Here is an 18212-nt window from a genome sequence, read left to right on the forward strand (position 1 = left end):
AAATGCATAGCACTTATCATCTCTTTTGCCACGGTTCCCCCTAAATTGCCATGAGCCTCTATTTCTCCTACTCCTGCCTGTATTTTGCCCTCTTCCAGCCTGTCCCTGAAACAAAATTTCACCTGCTAAAAAGGCAGCGGCCTCAGAGCTTTGTGACTTCTTTTTTTTATTTTTAACAACTTCCTGTGCATGGCGGGCCCAATTCATGCATTCAACGGACCCATCAGTGTTCTGATTAACATTTTGTTTTCTGATGAAATCAGCAATGGGCGCATGAAAGCCATTCATCAGAGCATGTTTTAACTGGTGCTGATATGGGCTGGCCTTCTCTGCACTCTCTTCAAGGCCGCTATGCTCTTTGAAAACTTCCTCTAATCTCGCCCTGAATTCATGAACATCCTCTCCTTCTTTCTGCACACATTGGGTGATTTTGTTATAATCTACAGAAGTTTTAAAAGTATTTCTAAGACGCTCATAAACCCCATCAACTTGGCCTCTTAAATTTTCATGGCCATAGGGTAGGACGGTATTAACATCCCTCCCTGTGTAGGTGCCTCGCACCCGAGCCCAGTTATATGTGAGACACCTCCTAAAGGTGGCTTCTGTTTCCTGACCGTTTAAGCGGTACGAGGAGCAGAGTTGCTTGTGTCGGGCGATAAATTCATCAACATTAGTCAACGGGTCTCCTAAACCTTTACATGCCTCTGCACATTCAGATTCAGTCCATGGCCTGTAAACACAAATAACATGGCTTTGGTCACCTTCAACACCAAAATGAGGATTCGCGACCTCCACCATGGGAAAGGTATCTACTGCATGGACAGGATAGACAGGCATACCAGCTGCACTCGCCTCATCCCTTTTAGTTTTGGATCTAGTGTTATAAGGGCTTAAATATTGTGCTGCGGCATCCCCAAACTCCTGTCGTACTCTATCCTCCTCCTCTCTCTCCCTCTTTTCCTGCTCCTGCCTTTCTTCCTCCTCTCTGGCCTCTCTCTCCCTCTCTAATGCTGCTCTACGCTGTTGGTCCCTTAACGTCAGCACCACTGAAGTAGACTGCACCATCTCATCTTCAGGTTTCACAGCTAATGCCTGCAAAGCTGCTCTCTTCGCGTTCACTGCCTCCCGTCTTTTCTGCACCTGCTCTAACCACAGTTTAGCGAACGCCAGTTGTAACTCTCTCTCCTGTTTCAATTTCCCTTTTGCACAAGCTGCCTTTACTGTCAACTGGTCAACTAACATTTGACATTGTCCTACAACCAATTTACCTTCAAAATCATATTTCTTGCGCCAATGTCCTAAATACTTTGTGCTTCCAGGAGCGAATTTCATCATAAACTTCTCGTCACCCTCTGACGCACTTTTGGTTGCTTGGGAACCCATAATAACAACAACAGCTGTCACAGACCACGTGTTCTGCTCTCCATCCACTCACACAAACACACTCACACAACAACAACAACGACAATAACAAAGAATAGGCCTATTGTCCACCACAAATGGACCCCGCGGAACTTCTCAACACCCCACTGAGCGGTGGAGAATTTATCACAGTACCCCACAAAGCGGTCCGTATTTCGCCCCACTAAGACGGCGAACCAAAAAAGTTCGAACTGCGCAACTCTGCGACTTAATGCTTCTGTACAAAAAACCCCACTGAGCGGCTTTGTACATCGCCCCACTAAGACGGCGAATTTTAGCCCCACTAAGCGGCCACGGACAACGCCCCACTGAGCGGCGAAGACGTACAGTTATAGAGATGTACTCTAAACTTACTTGGAGTTGTTTATTGCGAGTAGCATCAGTCCCGAATCCCGTCAATCAGCATCCATCGAGGAGAAAAACAGACGGCTAATCCACCGGCCCGATGACGAATTCTCACGCCTCGGGGCTTTACTGCAGGGCCTCTATAAGTCCTGGCTGACGTCAGTCTTTCGGCGTGTCTCTTTTCCCCTCGGTGAATGTCGATTCCAGGGATCCGGCTCAAGAAGGACCAATTAATGATAGGTTTGTAGCATAAACCTATTCGCTGGAACGTTCAGGACAATTTGCTACACAGCAAAAGCAAGGCACAAGTAGGCAAAGTTCTTTGTGTTACTCATGCATGAGGAGGCCTGCCTGGAGCCAAGTGTCGTTCCACCCACTTGACCTCCGTCAGACTCTCAGTCAGGTTCCCCATAGCACTCCTTTTATTGTGGTTACATGAATATGCATAGGGTCATTAACATATAACATCTTACATAGGTATACATGTGAACAAAGAATACCTTGTCTGTGTGTGTGTGTGTGTGTGTGTGTGTGTGTGTGTGTGTGTGTGTGTGTGTGTGTGGGGTCAGAGTGTGACCCCATAAAGACTTCCCTAAACCTGCTGGTCTGGAAGTCCAGCAGTTCAGCTAAACAAAAGGCACTTAGACTAAAACAGATATAGATACGTTTATCCTACCATAAAACAATAAGACAAGGTACCACCTCTCCCATGCTCCCAGGATGTGGGTGTGAATGCCAGAACACTCTGGAATGCACACAAAGCCTACTAAAGATCACACATCCTATCACTACACAATCGATTATACACCTCTAAGCATATATGGTTAAATATTTCTTAATACAAATGACAATAATAAAATCTAAACCCATCATCAGGGTATTGTACCTTCTGCTCTGTTGCTCCAGAAGCAGCAAATCCTCCTGACAAAGTGCCCCTCCCTCACCTCCCTCATCTCCCTATTGTTCAGCAGAGTGAAACACTTTACTTCCTCCTGTCTCCTCTGGTTGGCTGTCAGCTTCAATTCAATTTAACTTTATTTATATAGCACCGAATCACAGCAGCAGTTGCCTCCAGGTGCTTTATGTGTAAGGTAAAGACCCCACAGTGATACTGAGAAACCCCAACAATCAGGCAACCTCCTGTGGTTGGTGGTCGGCGTGCTGTGGGCTGTCCATCTCTGTTGTGTGATGGAGGTGAAGGCGGAGCCTCACAGTCAGATTCCTCTGAGGTTTGTGTGTTTCACCCTTATCGTCCCCCTTCTCCTCCTGCCTCGTCCTTAGCTTCGAGTCATCCTCCTAAACCTGAAATGTTTCCCCAAACATGCAGAACGCTGACAGCTCCGTCTCCACATCTTCCCTTCACATAAATCACATCTGGAGATATGAAATCCACGCAGATCTCTGCCCTGAAGGGTTTCTTTACCTTTACTTGTTTCATAAATGTCCAGATTTCTCCACCCGATGAGCTTAGATCTGTGATCGTCACCACGACTTCAAACTGAGGTTGACACTTGTTCTGTGTTCGCTGAGGTCACCCAGCCACCATCACACTGATGATAGCTTTTCCTCTTCTCTCACACCAAGCTGGTTGTAGGAATCTGAAATAAATTCTGATGTTTTTGAGTCTCAGCAGCCGACGTGTTTTTGACCACAGGAGTATCCGTAGAGACAGATCATCCATGTGTGCTGGTCACAACACCGAGATCTGACCAGCACCCATGTGGTTTATCTGAACGACACACACAGAGTGTTTCACTACGACGCGACTGAAGGAAGACTCTCCGGCTCAGTGATTCTGGTTGGTCTGCTGGCGTCATGATGCATTCCTGACCTCAGACTGCTCATCCATCATCGGCCTGCAGCAGCTTTGGCGGCCTCAGCAGCAGGACTCAGTGCTGCTGATGTGCTGATGAAGCTGAGGGTTAATGCGCTCTAAGGGCATTAAAACGTTGGTGCTGAAGCAGGAACATTAGGCGTGCGGCGTCTGCACCGGGCTTTACATCAGCTCTGGACTCTCACAGTGTTGTGCACAGTTTGCTCTACGGCCTGAAAGCAGTACGATGTATAATAATAAATCTTCTCCCACTGATTTATGTATCAGCCGCTGAGCTGATGTTGTTTTCATTGTTTGCATGTGAAATCAGTCCGTCTTTCGGCTGTTTTTGACCAGAATGATCAATCTGAGGAAAATTCAGACCTTTGTGTTTTTGCATTAGTCATATGTGAGACTGCGTGTTTCCAATATTCGGTTGCGTGTTTGACTTTTTCCAGCCGCTCTGCTCTCAGAGCTTCAGCTTCAGTGGGACTGGCCACCTGCCCGGGCTGAAGACGATGGATGGATGGAAACTCTGTCTGCTCTGTGAAATGCTCACCTCTGCTTCACCTCTTCTCCCTCCTGTCTTGTAAACATAATATAATCTACGTGTGTCAACCAAATTACCTCCAGATCTCTCATTTTTCACGTGATTATTAAGTTATTCATCTATTTATTTTATAATACTTTATCAATGCATATCAGTGATCACAAAAACAAAATATTAATGTGCTGTCTCGTGATGTGAGAGGTAATGTCACGGATCTGGATTATGATGAATTATTCTCTGTTGTCAAAGTCAGATTTATTTAAAAAGTAGGAAAAGGAGCATAAAATGAGAAGATGTCAGTGACAAATAACACAAAAGTCGTACAAACTCATTTTGATTTAAACCCAAGGAGTAAAAGTGGGTTTTCAGACGGGTTTTGAAAGTGTCTGTGTTATGTAGTGATGGCCCTTTTGAAGCTGACGCTCCGGAGCGTGTGTCGAAAAAAACAACACACTGGTTCAGAAGCACTGTGTCGAGGCTTGCTTCGTTTGGCAAAAGTCACGTGACCAGTGACGTCCGAAGCTTCATTACGCACGTAACTGCTTCGGTACCTGATTCAAATGGAACGAAGTGAATCATTTGCGGGATTTGTGGAGTGTTTTGATGGTGACAGATAGCGAACCACTGATCATTCTACTGAGAGATTTGGTTCTGTTGTGTATTCCAGCTTTGTGTTCTGGCTGTTTGCTTTTGTTTTGTGCGTCTTTATTTTATCTGAAAACGGGAAAAACTTAAAATGTAAAAAATCTGCTTTTCATAATATAAATATCATTAAATAACTTCCATTTGACTCGTAACATTTAATGTTGTAAAAAGATATATTTTATTTAAAAAAAAAATCTTAAAATGTTAGTCTACAAAATGTGCAGCAATTTAATTTATTTATTCTCTTTAGCTGATAGTTTGTGGAGCCATAACTGCATCTCTACCAGTTTTTCTGCACTCCAGCCTCTTCTGTGCCATGTGAAGGGATTTTCCTTAAGGCAGGAGAAATTATCTCCACGAAAAGGAACAGGTTCGGCCATCGCACAGTGGAACTAATTTTCTTCTTAAATAAAAATGAAAAAGGGTTTCCTTAAATGCATCATGTTTTTAATTTGCAAGTTCATGAGCATTTCCCTTTCCATTTCACAATCAATACCCCCAGGTCAAAAATATGTATAGGAAAATTTCCCTAATATAATATTATTTATAAATATACCCGTCTAAAGATTAAATGCATAAGTACATGGAGGCAGGACCTCACAGCAGAAGCATATTGCATAATGTGCATTATTATATGTATGTTATATGTAACATGGTATTTTTCAATTATTGTATTTACCAACATCAAGAAGTCACAAGCAAAGAAAGACCACACCATGGTGCATGTTCACACAAGGAAAGTTTACTGGTCAAAATTATTTATTAAACAAATAAACTACATTTTTTAACACCAAAAAATACACGTTCAAAGCAACACAACAGCAGCCCAATATGAGACAGAGTTCCACTCTGTAGAGTGGGCTATCATTATGAAGCAGTTGGTTTTATTTTGTGGATTCAAGCTGCTCTTCATATTTTTGGCCACCAGATGTCACCAGAGAGGACTGTGTTGAAAAGCTTCGAGTAATGAACCGTTTTTCAATACAAGCTTCAGTGCTTCAGAAAGCTTCATTTGGCCATCACTAGTGTTATGCGAAGGCTGTGTGCAGGCAGGAATGGTGGGCCCAAAGTGCAGACGCTCAGAAGCAAAAGGTGAACTCAAAAGGTAACAAAACTGAGCCTCCAAATAAACTCAGGCAAGCAGACAGAACACACAGCATAGTACACGGTAGATCACGCCACAGACACAGCGAAACACAGGGCTTAAATACACAGAGGGAGCAATCAGGGAATGAGTAACAGGAGGGAAACACAGCTGGGGCAAATCAGGCCTAATGACACAGGGGAAGCAAAAGCAGATACATTAACATAAGACACGGACTTTCAAAGTAAAACAGGAAACATAAAACAGACTGAACTAAAGACACAGACTCACACGCAGGCACTGCAACAGAGGGAACAGAGACGTGGGACCAGGGCAGAAACAGACACTGACTGGACACGTGGATATAGCAACTAAGGATTACACAGAGACATAAACCATAAGACAGAACTCTAACAAAGAAACCAAAGACTAGAAATGATAAATAATATAATAAACTCAAAACCCTGGGTCAACGACCCAGGCATCCTACAGTTTTTGCCCGTTGCTTGAACACATTTTGCAAAACTTCGCTCATTGTGCCAAAACTCTAAACACAAGTAAACATGACACAACACTGGGAAATATACCATTCACATCTGTGCCAAATTGAAACTCTACTCTCAAAACCCAACATTCCTTTGCCAAAATGTAACTCTGTTGACAAAATGACACATACTTGCATCATATGCAAACACTTTCAGATCAGGGGGAACACACTAGTCTACTTTATATAAAACACTGCAGTCTTTGATTGCCATTGTTTATTCAGAAGGCATATTTGCAGGAGACACATTTTCAAACAACCAAAAAAGCAAATAGGCCTACTCAATATTGTACATTGTAGTACCATGAAGTCAGATAAAGCAAAAAAAAAAGAAAAAACCCCATAATACAGTAATAGAAAAAACACTATACTGTAAACACAAAAAATCATGACGGTGCATGATTGTGCATACGTGGGCTCATGGATCCCGCCGTCTGTTGGGGTCTGGCCACAGGACCTCATCGACATCGCAAGCAATGTCTTCTCCCGCTAGGCACCGGGGAAAATATCCCCTTGCATGTCGAAACCATCCATGGATTGCTGTCACCTGAATGTCGCCGCAGGCCTGTTCCATTGCCTGCAGACAGTGTTGGGGAGTAATGGAATACATGTACTGCCGTTACGTATTTAAAATACAAAATATGAATAACTGTATTCCATTACAGTTACCGTTTACAGTTTTTTCTGATTGCTTAAGCACATTTTTTGTAACTATTGGCTATTTTTGCAAAACTCTACACACAAATAAGAAAACCTGTCACCCAATTATCAAAACATTGTAGTTCTCTTGCAAAAGCGAACACAGCTAGATTAACTCTTCACACCTTCGTAAAAATGGTGTTTTCGTATCAAACAGTACACACAAGCCATCATCTACTAAGCACACAATGCGCCAACTGCACACTGATGGTATGAATACAAAACACATCTGGCTTTTGCTTTCTCTGTGTACAGATGTCAGTTTGAGGTCACACTTTTGTCATAGTGTCATGTAAACATACAAGGATCCAAACTTCAAGTATTGGTGTTTATTCACACTCATCAAAACCAAGACAAAGTCAGAACACAAAATAGGAATTCCACAAAAAAAAAGGAAAAAAAAAAGACAATCAGCCTACATCTTGTCGTCTTTCTGGGTCCGGCCACAAAATTTCGTCCACATCGCATGCGATATCCTCCAGTCCAAGGCACTGGGGAAAATATCTCCTTGAATGCCGTATCCAGGCCTGACATGATGCCTGGTCAATACCTCCACATGCCTCCTCCATTGCCTGTAAAAGAGCTACCTGTTGATGAGGATGACGGTTGTACACTTTCCAGCACCAGGCAGAGAAGAAGTCCTCGATGGGATTTAAGAAGGAGAGTATGGAGGGAGGTTGAGTGCCATGAAGGATGGGTGGTCTGTAAACCAGTTGCAGACCAGAGCAGCCCTATGGAAACTAACATTGTTCCATATGATGACATATCGGGTCTGCTCTGGTCTCTGAACAGTGAGCATGTCATGCAAGGTGTCCAGGAATGCAATAATGTGTGCAGTGTTGTATGGGCCTATGGTTGCATAATGGTGAACAACACCATTTTGGCTTATAGCTGCACACATGGTTATGTTATCACCACGTTGTCCTGGGACATTGATGATGACACGGTGTCCAATAATGTTCCTGCCACGTCTCCTGGTTTTACTGAGGTTAAAACCGGCCCCATCCACAAAAAGTAGCTCATGTCCCATTGCATCTGCTTCTAGTTCCATCACTCTCTGGACAAGACAAAACAAATGCAACACATCAGGCCCATGCACAGCACTACAGTATGCACTTCCAAATTCAGAACCAATGACACTAGCTTACCTGCACATAGTCATATCGCAGTTGCTTTACACGTTCTGTGTTTCTCTTGAAAGGAACTCTGTAAATTTGCTTCATTCTTGTTCTGTGGCGCGCAAGTACACGACTTAGTGCAGAAATGCTTGCACTGTGTATATTTTGAAAGATGGTGTCATTATCAATTATGCGCTGCTGTATTTCACGCAGTCTTATTGCATTATTGGCAATCACCATGTTCACTATATGGGTCTCTTGCTCTGCAGTGAACATTCTGCCTCTGCCCCCAACATCTGGATGTCTAGCAATTCTGTAAAGTAACAATTTCAGTATTTTTGCATGCATGGTACTGTTGTGTTTCTCATTAGAGTATGGCAGTGCTACAAAGTACTTACCGATTCTCATTTCGAAATGTCCTAATGATGCCTGCCACAGTGTAGCGGCTCAGTTTAGGCTGAACCCGTTGGCCAGCTTCCCTCAGGGTCATCCCATGGTTGATGACATGGTCCACTATTGTACCTCTGATGTCATCAGTTATTCTGTTTCTTACTCTTCTTACCCTTCCTCTTTCCCCTCCTCGTCCTCTTCTTGCTCCTCCACGTCCTCTTCCTCCAACTTCTTCACCTCCACGTCCTCTTCCTCCAACTTCTTCACCTCCACGTCCTCTCCCTCGGCCTCCTCTGATTCTCACTCTTCTCACTCTTGCTGCTCCTTCCATTGTACTCCACATAGACAGCTTACCTGTGGCCTGTTTATAGTGCTTAGGCTGATTGCAAAGTGGACTAATTATCTAAAACAGTTTTCACATGTGAAAGTGTGCCAGACAGTTGGCAAAATAGTGTTAATGATAGCCATACATGTGTATAATTTTGCTAGGAGTGTGTTGGAAATTTGGTAATTGAGTGTAAGCAGTGAGTTGTGTTTACAGTTCTGCAAAAAGAGTGTTGTGCAGTGAATTGTGCCTACAGTTTTGCAAAGTGTGTGTTACAAAATGGCAAACTGAGTGCAAAGCAGTGTTTGTGCTTTTAGTTTTGCAAACTCAGTGAGTAGTTTTGCTATAAGTATTAATAGTTTTAGAAATTGTTCTATAAGAATCACAGTTAGGGTTTAAGCATTCAGAAAAAACTGTAAAAAGGTGGTATTTAGAATACAGTTACTTTGTTGAAATAAATGGATTACACTGCGGTACTTTACTGTTTCATATTGTGGCAGGTCAGGACTGTTTGGGTTTTGTTTGACAGCTACGTTCTGTTGTTCCAGCGGCGTTGCAGTGTTACGGTTGCCATGGTTACAGGGCGACGCTCTCTCTCTGCGACTGTGTCCCAAAACGTCGGCTGCATCCTCCGGAGGCCGCATTTGAAGGCCGATTGCGTCACAGTCAGGCGACGAAGGCTGTCCCAATTCGTCGACTCCTTCAAATGCAGCCGACAAATGCGTCCTTCATTTCCCCGAATTTGAAGGATGGGTCGGGTGTGTCCTTCGTGGCCCACCATATCCCAGAATTCATAGCGCGGCCCAGCCAAATTTCAGCTGCCAACAATGGTAGCCGCTACTAAGTTTTAAAATTAGTCTTATTAATCTTTCTGGGTCACAAAATAAACTTTTAACATATTTTCAGGCGAGAATGTAGCTGTGTAAACATCAAATATCTGCTTGGTTTATCAAGACATCGCATATTTGCAAAAGTGCGCTGACGTTTTCGGAGACGTCTGTTACCCACCCGCTCGATAGCAAGCCGGGGGTTCAATGGTCACTCGAGCCGGCGAGAGCAGCGGACTCCCGGCTTCATCGTTTTCAGACCCCCGCTCTTTCGCTACTCAGGTTAAACATGATATATAAGTCACTCGGATAACTTAAAAATGTAATTGTTTGGCTTTTGTCGGTGTTTTATTTGTTCCAGAGTAAATCGGTTTGGCTGAGATCAAAGTTATTAGATTATTAGATTAAATAAAACTTTATTAATCCCTCGGGTGGGTTCCTCCGGGATTTTCACACAGCTGAATAAACGTCAAACAGAAAACTGATTAAACCGAAGTGTGAGACGGTCGAGAATTTACGGCAGTGTCCTGTTATATTTTAGATAGCAAGGAGCAGATGGCCGAGTTTATTAAACTCCACCGAGACAGCGGTGACGCAGATCTGAAGGCTAGACCGTCCAATTTCACAGCCTCGCACTTCCGGCCTTCTCGGTCTTCGAAGGACTCGCCCCACGTAGACCGCGAAGGCCGGGTCCTCCGAAGGATGCAGCCGACGTTTTGAGACACAGCTTGTGTGTTTCCTGGGTGAGAGAGCGCCTCTTTGTTTTTGTTGTTGTGCTAAGCTAATAGGCAGAATGCTACAGGCATAGCTCTAAAGAATGTAGCCTCATGGGCAGTGTAGTCCGTGTTGCAGGGAGAATGGACTGCCATACACGTTATGTGTCTGTGAGCAAGAGGAGGGAGAAAAAGGAGAGTGGAAAAGTACGAGCTGTCATCGAGGAAAAACGGGAGCTGGAAGCATGTAAATATAATAATAACCACTGCAGCCAAGAAGAGTGTCTGACGAGCCCAGTGGTAAGTAAGCTATTAAGACTCGACTGTACACTGTGTTCGTGTTTTCCTCCGAAAACAATAAGTTCTGTTGGAGCAGCCTTTCAACGCCTCTCTCTGTCTCTCGCTAGCAAATTTGACCCAGACAACAAAGTAAAGCTATGTTGTCTGGGTCCCCGCCGTATTAGTCGAGGTCCCTTTACTACGGTTCGGAGCCGCGGACCTTCAGTAATAGTAATAAATCACAGCAATAGTACATTCACATAGTTGTAAAAAGCATGATAATATATTAAGTAATCCAAAGTATTCAGAATACATTACTCGATGAGAGTAACGTATTCTGAATACTCTGTAACGGAATACGTTACAGAATACATTTTGGGGCATGTAATCTGTAATCTGTAATGGAATACATTTTAAAAGTATCCTTCCCAACACTGCCTGCAGAAGAGGCATGCGGGCATGTGGTTGGCGGTCATATACACGCCATCTCCAAGCCGAAAAAAAATTCCTCTATAGGGTTTAAAAATGGTGAGTAAGAGGGCAAGTATACCACTTCAAGTTGATTGTGGTTGGAGTACCAGGCCTGGACCAGAGCAGCCCGATGGAAACTGACATTATCCCATATCACCACAAACCTGGGCTGATCTGGTCTGTTCTGTACAACTATATTATGGAGAGCATCTAGAAATGTGAGTATATGTTGGCTATTGTATGGACCTAGTTTTGCATGATGATGCAGAAGCCCTCGAAGGCTTATGGCAGCACACAATGTGATATTTCCCCCGTGCTGCCCTGGGACGTGCACAATTGCCCTTTGGCCAATTACATTACGACCCCGTCGTCTTGTTTTGCACAGGTCGAATCCAGCTTCATCAATGAAAATGAATTCATGAGGCTGTGCAGCTCCATCCATGGCCAAGATTCTCTGTAAAAAAACAGAACATATTACTGTACTACAGTGCTACACATACCGAACCCTCACCCCAGCACACAGGTACCTGTGCAGCTCTCAGAATGGATCCATGTGGTACTGATATGGTACATATTCAGCTGCTACTGGATGGCGGCGCGTGAACAACGCGAGGCTCAGTGTCTCTCCAGAATCTGCTATTTAGCCGTATTCTATCTACTTTTAACCGGATTATTCGTCCAGAATTGCTGTGCGTTGCTGACCTACAGCAGACAAGAGCTTCTGGACATCTGGACTCATAACTCCAACAGTTTTATCGCCGATCTCCGACTCATCCCAGAGATCTCCAGAACACCGGAGGCTGCCCACTCTCCCCGGCCGGGCGGAAGTGCACGCAGACGGCGCCGAGATCATAAATAAAGGCGAGGTAGGCGCGGAGGGCTACGGGCTAAGCTAAAGCTAACACCACACCGGCTGCCTTACCCAGTATTTTCCTCGCCAATGTCCGTTCTCTGGCAAACAAAATGGATGAGATACGGCTCTCCATCACTAACAACAGACGGATTATGGACTCAAATGTCATGTTTTTCACCGAAACATGGTTGAACAACAGCTGCCCGGACAATGCTATCGAGTTAGCAGGACGCCACACACACCGAGCCGACAGGCTAGCAGATGACTCCGGCAAGACCAGAGGTGGAGGTTTGTGCATTTATATTAACAATGCTTGGTGCATGAACTCCACTACTACTGAGAGTCACTGCTCACCTAATGTGGAGTTTTTAATGGTCAAATGCAGACCTTATTATCTCCCCAGAGAACTCACTTCGATCATACTCACTGCAGTATATATACCCCCTGACGCTAATGCTAGGTTGGCCATGAAAGAACTTTCTGCAGCCATTAACAAACACCAGAATAAACACCCCGAGGCTGCTTTTATTGTTGCTGGCGACTTCAACCACACCAACTTAAAGACAGTCCTCCCCAGATTCCACCAACATGTCTTCTGCCACACCAGAGGAGACAAGACTTTAGACCATGTGTATTCCAACCTGGCTGGAGCCTACAAAGCAACACCCCTCCCCCACATTGGACAATCGGACCATCTCTCCCTGTTCCTCACACCTCGGTATTCACCACTCATCCAACGTGTGAAACCTGCTGTGAGGACAATTAAAGTGTGGCCAGAGGGGACAGACGCAGTGCTCCAGGACAGATTTAAAAACACAGACTGGAATATGTTCACCCACACAGACCTGGACCAGTATGCCTCATCTGTACTGGATTACATCTCCGAAACCACAGACAGTGTCACCACCCAGAAACGGATCACCATGTACCCCAACCAGAAGCCTTGGATGAACCGGGATGTTCGTCTCCTCCTGAAGGCCCGCAACACCGCCTTTAGGTCAGGAGATGCACACGCCTACAGTACAGCCAGGGCTAATCTAAAGAAGGGCATCAAAAAAGTCAAACACCATTACAAAAAGAAGGTAGAAGAACACTTCTCCAACTCCAACCCCCGACGCATGTGGCAAGGACTCCAGACCATCACAGACTACAGGACCACCAAACCCTCCCCCGCATCCTCTGATGTCTCCTTCCTCAACGAGCTCAACAACTTTTACGCTCGTTTTGAGCGAGGGAACCCCACAACCACAACCATAACAGACATGACGCCAGACCACCAACCTCTGACTCTCTCCCCCACCGATGTAGGAGCGGTGCTGAGCAGGATCAATGTCCACAAGGCTGCAGGTCCTGATGGCATCCCCGGTCGTGTTCTCAGAGCGTGTTCTGGGGAGCTTGCAGGAGTCCTGACAGACATATTCAACCTGTCCTTGGCCCACGCTGTGGTACCGGCCTGCTTCAAATCCACCTCCATCGTCCCGATACCCAAAAACTCCAACCCATCTTGCCTCAATGACTACCGCCCAGTAGCACTCACCCCCATTATCACCAAGTGCTTAGAGCAGCTGGTCTTAGCACACTTCAAATCCTGTCTCCCCCCCACCCTGGACCCCCACCAATTTGCATACCGCCAGAACAGGAGCACAGAGGATGCAGTCTCCATCGCACTGCACTCTGTCCTCTCACACCTGGACAACAACAACACCTACGCCAGAATGCTGTTTATAGACTTCAGTCCAGCGTTCAATACAATCCACCCCTCACAACTCATCAGGAAACTGACAGACCTGGGCATCAGTTCCCTCATCTGCAAATGGTTACTGGACTTCCTGACCAACTGCCCCCAACATGTCCGGCTGGATAACCACTGCTCATCTACCATCACAATGAACACCGGTGTACCACAAGGCTGTGTGATGAGCCCTTTCCTCTACTCCCTCTTCACCCACGACTGCAGACCTGCTGATGGTTCCAACACCATCATTAAGTTTGCAGATGACACCACGGTGATTGGCCTCATCAGTGACAACGATGAGGCTGCCTACAGGGAGGAGGTGGATCGTCTGGCTGAGTGGTGCGACACAAACAACCTGCTGCTTAACACCGAGAAGACCAAGGAGCTCATCGTGGACTACAGGAGGAATGCTGACCCACATCCACCCATCCACATTAAGGGGACGGCTGTGGAGCGTGTGAGCAGCTTCAAGTTCCTGGGAGTCCACATCTCCGAGGATCTCATCTGGACGACCAACTGCTCCAAGCTGGTCAAGAAGGCTCACCAGCGCCTCTTCTTCTTGAGGACTCTGAGGAAGAACCACCTTTCCTCAGACATCCTGGTGAACTTCTATCGCTGCACCATCGAGAGCATCCTGACCAACTGTATAACAGTCTGGTACGGGAACTGCTCTGCCTCGGACCGGAAGGCGTTGCAGAGGGTCGTGAAAACTGCCCAGCGCATCGCCGGAGCACCACTTCCTGCCATAAAAGACATCTACAGGAAGCGGTGTCTGAAAAGGGCTGGGAAAATCATCAGAGACCCCAGTCACCCATCACATGGACTCTTCACCCTCCTGCCCTCTGGGAGGCGCTACAGGAGCCTCCGGACTAAGACCACCAGGTACCGGAACAGCTTCTTCCCCACAGCTGTCAGACTCCTGAACTCTGCCTCCTGACATCTGACAACCTCTGTAGAAATTATCCACACCCTCACTTATCTTAACTGCACTACTGTATAGCTCTGTGTAAATAATCATTCTGTACATACAATAATTTTTAACCTTACAACTGTTTACAACTTGCATAGTTCCCATTTCTGTATAACTGTATATCTCATATTTCTGTAAAGTTATTTATTTCATACTCTGTATAGTTTTTCATATTTATATCCTGTTCATAGCCTTTACATAGCTTGTACTCACTACAGCCTGTACATACCTATAGTTATAGAATATTCACAACATACTTCATACCGTGTACATTATAACATACCACAATAGACCCATTTCTGTAATATACTTGCATATCTATATTATTGCTAATATATATTGTAATATATCTATATCACTAAAGCACTTCTGGATGGATGCAAACTGCATTTCGTTGCCCTGTACCTGTGCATGTGCAATGACAATAAAGTTGAATTCTATTCTATTCTATTCTATTTCACCAATACTGTATTGTAAATGTAAAGGACAGTTACACTTACCCGTACATATTCAGCTCGACGTCCTTTGACCCTGTCACTGTTCCTCTCAAATGGGACTCTGTAGAGCTGCTTCATGGTGATGCTGTGTTTTCCCAAGATGCGTCTGATGGTGGTGATGCTCACATGGTTTATGTTGTTGAACACTTGCCTGTCTGCAAGTATTGTCTTTCGTAGCTGGTGGAGACGGATGGCATAGTCTGCCCTCACTAGGTCCAGAACGGCAAGTTCCTGCTGTTGTGTGAACAGGCGTTGGCGTCCTCCCCCAGAAGGTCTTCGAGTCATTCTAGAGACGTACAACCACATATTGTCATCGGTTTGCTTATTTTTCTTACAGTACTTTACTGTATATACTGTATCATCCACTGTACAACACTGTACTTCAATATAAGTAATCATGGTATGTTTCACAAAAACTACCACTTTGGCTGCAGAAGGAGCATTAGCACCCTGCAATATCCTGTACACTTGATATGGTCATGTGATATACTGTAGAACAGTGCTATAAGAACCATCTGAGTAGAAGGTAGAGAGGTGACGACATACCTGTTTTCTAGTCAGAATGTTCTTATTACAGATCCCACTGTGAAGCGGCTTAGATGTGGGTGGACTCTCTGCCCAGCTTCCCTCATGGTCAGGCCATGGTTGATGACATGGTCCACCAAAGTTGCTCTTATATCATCAGAAATATGGGTCCGTGCATGGCCTCTTCGACCTCCTCCTCCTCCTCGCTTGCAAAGTTCTTGAAATGGCTAAACTGAGGGCTTTTTGTAGTTGGCTAATTGGTGTTCAGTTTTGCAAGTAAGTGCCTTCAGGTGTGTATTTGAGTGGTTGCAATTACCCGATGTGTTTTGTATTTTGGATACATGTGTTTTCCAAATGGCACCCTGAAATTTCATTTTTGAACGAAGTGTCTTATGTATGAAATAGAGTGTAGTATGCAGGACCATGTGTGTTGCATAAAGGAGTAAGTGTGTTGCATAATTGCAACTAGAGTGCAAAGCAGCGCTTTTGTTTAAGGTATGGGTACATGTGTTTGAGGTATGGTAACAAAAGCTTCAAGTTGTGTTACTTTAGTCTAAGCATGGGTTTATAGTGTTCAAGCAACGGGCAAAAACTGTAACAGTCTGATGTTGGGAGGTCCTGATGTGAAGGGGCAGTTTGTTCCACAGTTTAGTATCAGTCCCAGCAAAGGCCCGATCTCTGTGCTTTAATCTGGACCTCGGGACATCTTTGACCCGCAGACCTCAGTGAAAGGTATGAGGGTTTTAACCCGTGCAACACCTTAAAAACAAATAATAAAATCTTAAAGTTAATTCAAAAACTAACGGGCAGGCAGTGTAATGATGCCAGTATGAGAGATATGTGCACTCGCTTGCGTGTGCCAGTTAGTAACCGTGCTGCAGCGTTTTGGACCAGCTGCAGTCGGCTAATTGATGACAGACTGACAGTAAAGATTATCACAGCAGTCGAGGCGAGATGAAATGAAGGCATGAACAGCTCTCTCAGAGTCTCTGAAACAGAGGAACGGCTTCAATTTGCAAGTAGCCAAAGATGAAAGAAACTGGACTTGATTACAGCGTTAATCTGTTTTTCAGACGTTAGATTAGAGTCAGAGATCACTCCTAGGTTCCTCACAAAGGGTTTTTCATACATTTCTAAGGGGCCAAAGTCGCAGTGGTCACAGGGACCAAACACAATCACCTCAGTTTTCTGTTCATTTAAATGAATAAAGTTTAAAGCCATCCGTGCCTTACCATCCTCCAAAAAACCTAGAAAAACCTTCAGACGACTCACCGATTTACCTGCCACTGAAACATAAATCTGTGAGTCGTCAGCGAGACAATGTCATGAGATGCCATGTTGTTTAACACTTGAGCCCATAGAGAGCATGTAATGGACCCCTGGGGGACCCCACAGGAAAGTGAGGTTTTTGAGGACGATGTATCGCCCAATCTGACGGCACAAACAGCCTTCGAGCCTTTGAGCTGTGGTGATGATGTGAGTTTGGCTGTCTTGTGTGACTTTGAGCTCAGTTTTATTTCTTCTACTTTTTCTGGGTTTGCAGTTTGATTCCCGGAGTGTCAGGTTGTCCCCGTGTGTCCGGCTCTGTTTTCTGACTCATTTCCTGTTTCACTTTGGTAGCTTTGGTGCCGGCTTTGTTCTCACTGTTCCATTACTGTGTGTGTGTGTGTGTGTGCGTGTGTGTGCATGTGTGTGTCTTCGTGTGCGTGCGTGCGTGCGTGTGTGTGTGTGCGTGCATGTGTGTGCGTGCGTGTGCGTGGGGGGTCCCTGTTCCCTTCTTCCATGTTTTCCAGTATTTGGTTTTCCTGGTCCCGTTCCTGTTTGTGTTTGGAATTTTGCTTCCTGGTGTGAAAGCAATGAAGCTGCGTGTTGAGTTACTTGTGTTTGAGTCTACATCCTGTCGCCACACAGACACCCGTGACACAGTCATCATGGGTCACGGTTGGCTGTTAGCTGCAGGCTGATACTGCAGACACAGGTGTTGTGCTGTGTAACGCTGCTGGATGCAGAGCTGCTCCCACCTGCCTTCGCAGCATCACCTCCTCCGTCATTCACTTATTATTTCCTTTGAGTTTTGCATTGAGCCTTTCAATAATCCTGCTCTGTTCACACAGCGTTGTCCTTGCTCTGTGTCTGACCACGTTGGATTTCTTCCATCTGTGCAGTAAAATATGAACATAACAAAGTGCACGAGCCTGTAAACATCTTCTTTATGGCAGACTGACAGACGCGTCTCTGGAAAGTACAACAAAATGTAAATGAGCATATTACTCAACATACACATCAGTGAGCGGGAGAGCCAATCAGCGTGCTGCTGTTTAAGCGTGATTTTATGCCACAGCGTGACAGATTTGTGGATATTTCCCCCTGTGTTTATAACATCGTTAAAACAATGAGTTTATTTTTC

The 18212-nt window shown here is 45.0% G+C and overlaps 2 protein-coding genes across 2 annotated transcripts; both read right to left on the minus strand.

Annotated features, from left to right (window-relative positions):
• Positions 1-6813: 6813 nt before the first annotated feature.
• Positions 6814-16393, minus strand: LOC109202780 (uncharacterized). The gene is made up of 3 exons (XM_019360915.2): positions 15284-16393; positions 11193-11679; positions 6814-6980 (listed from the first exon to the last, which is right to left on the minus strand). The coding sequence occupies exons 1-2, from the start codon at positions 15677-15679 to the stop codon at positions 11227-11229; spliced, it is 849 nt and encodes a 282-aa protein (XP_019216460.1). The 5' UTR covers positions 15680-16393; the 3' UTR covers positions 6814-6980; positions 11193-11226.
• LOC109202781 (uncharacterized) lies at positions 7275-8791 on the minus strand. The gene is made up of 3 exons (XM_019360916.2): positions 8619-8791; positions 8251-8533; positions 7275-8159 (listed from the first exon to the last, which is right to left on the minus strand). The coding sequence occupies exons 1-3, from the start codon at positions 8708-8710 to the stop codon at positions 7755-7757; spliced, it is 780 nt and encodes a 259-aa protein (XP_019216461.1). The 5' UTR covers positions 8711-8791; the 3' UTR covers positions 7275-7754.
• Positions 16394-18212: the final 1819 nt, after the last annotated feature.

Source organism: Oreochromis niloticus, linkage group LG7 (genome assembly GCF_001858045.2).
Source record: "Oreochromis niloticus isolate F11D_XX linkage group LG7, O_niloticus_UMD_NMBU, whole genome shotgun sequence".
NCBI lineage: Eukaryota > Metazoa > Chordata > Actinopteri > Cichliformes > Cichlidae > Oreochromis > Oreochromis niloticus.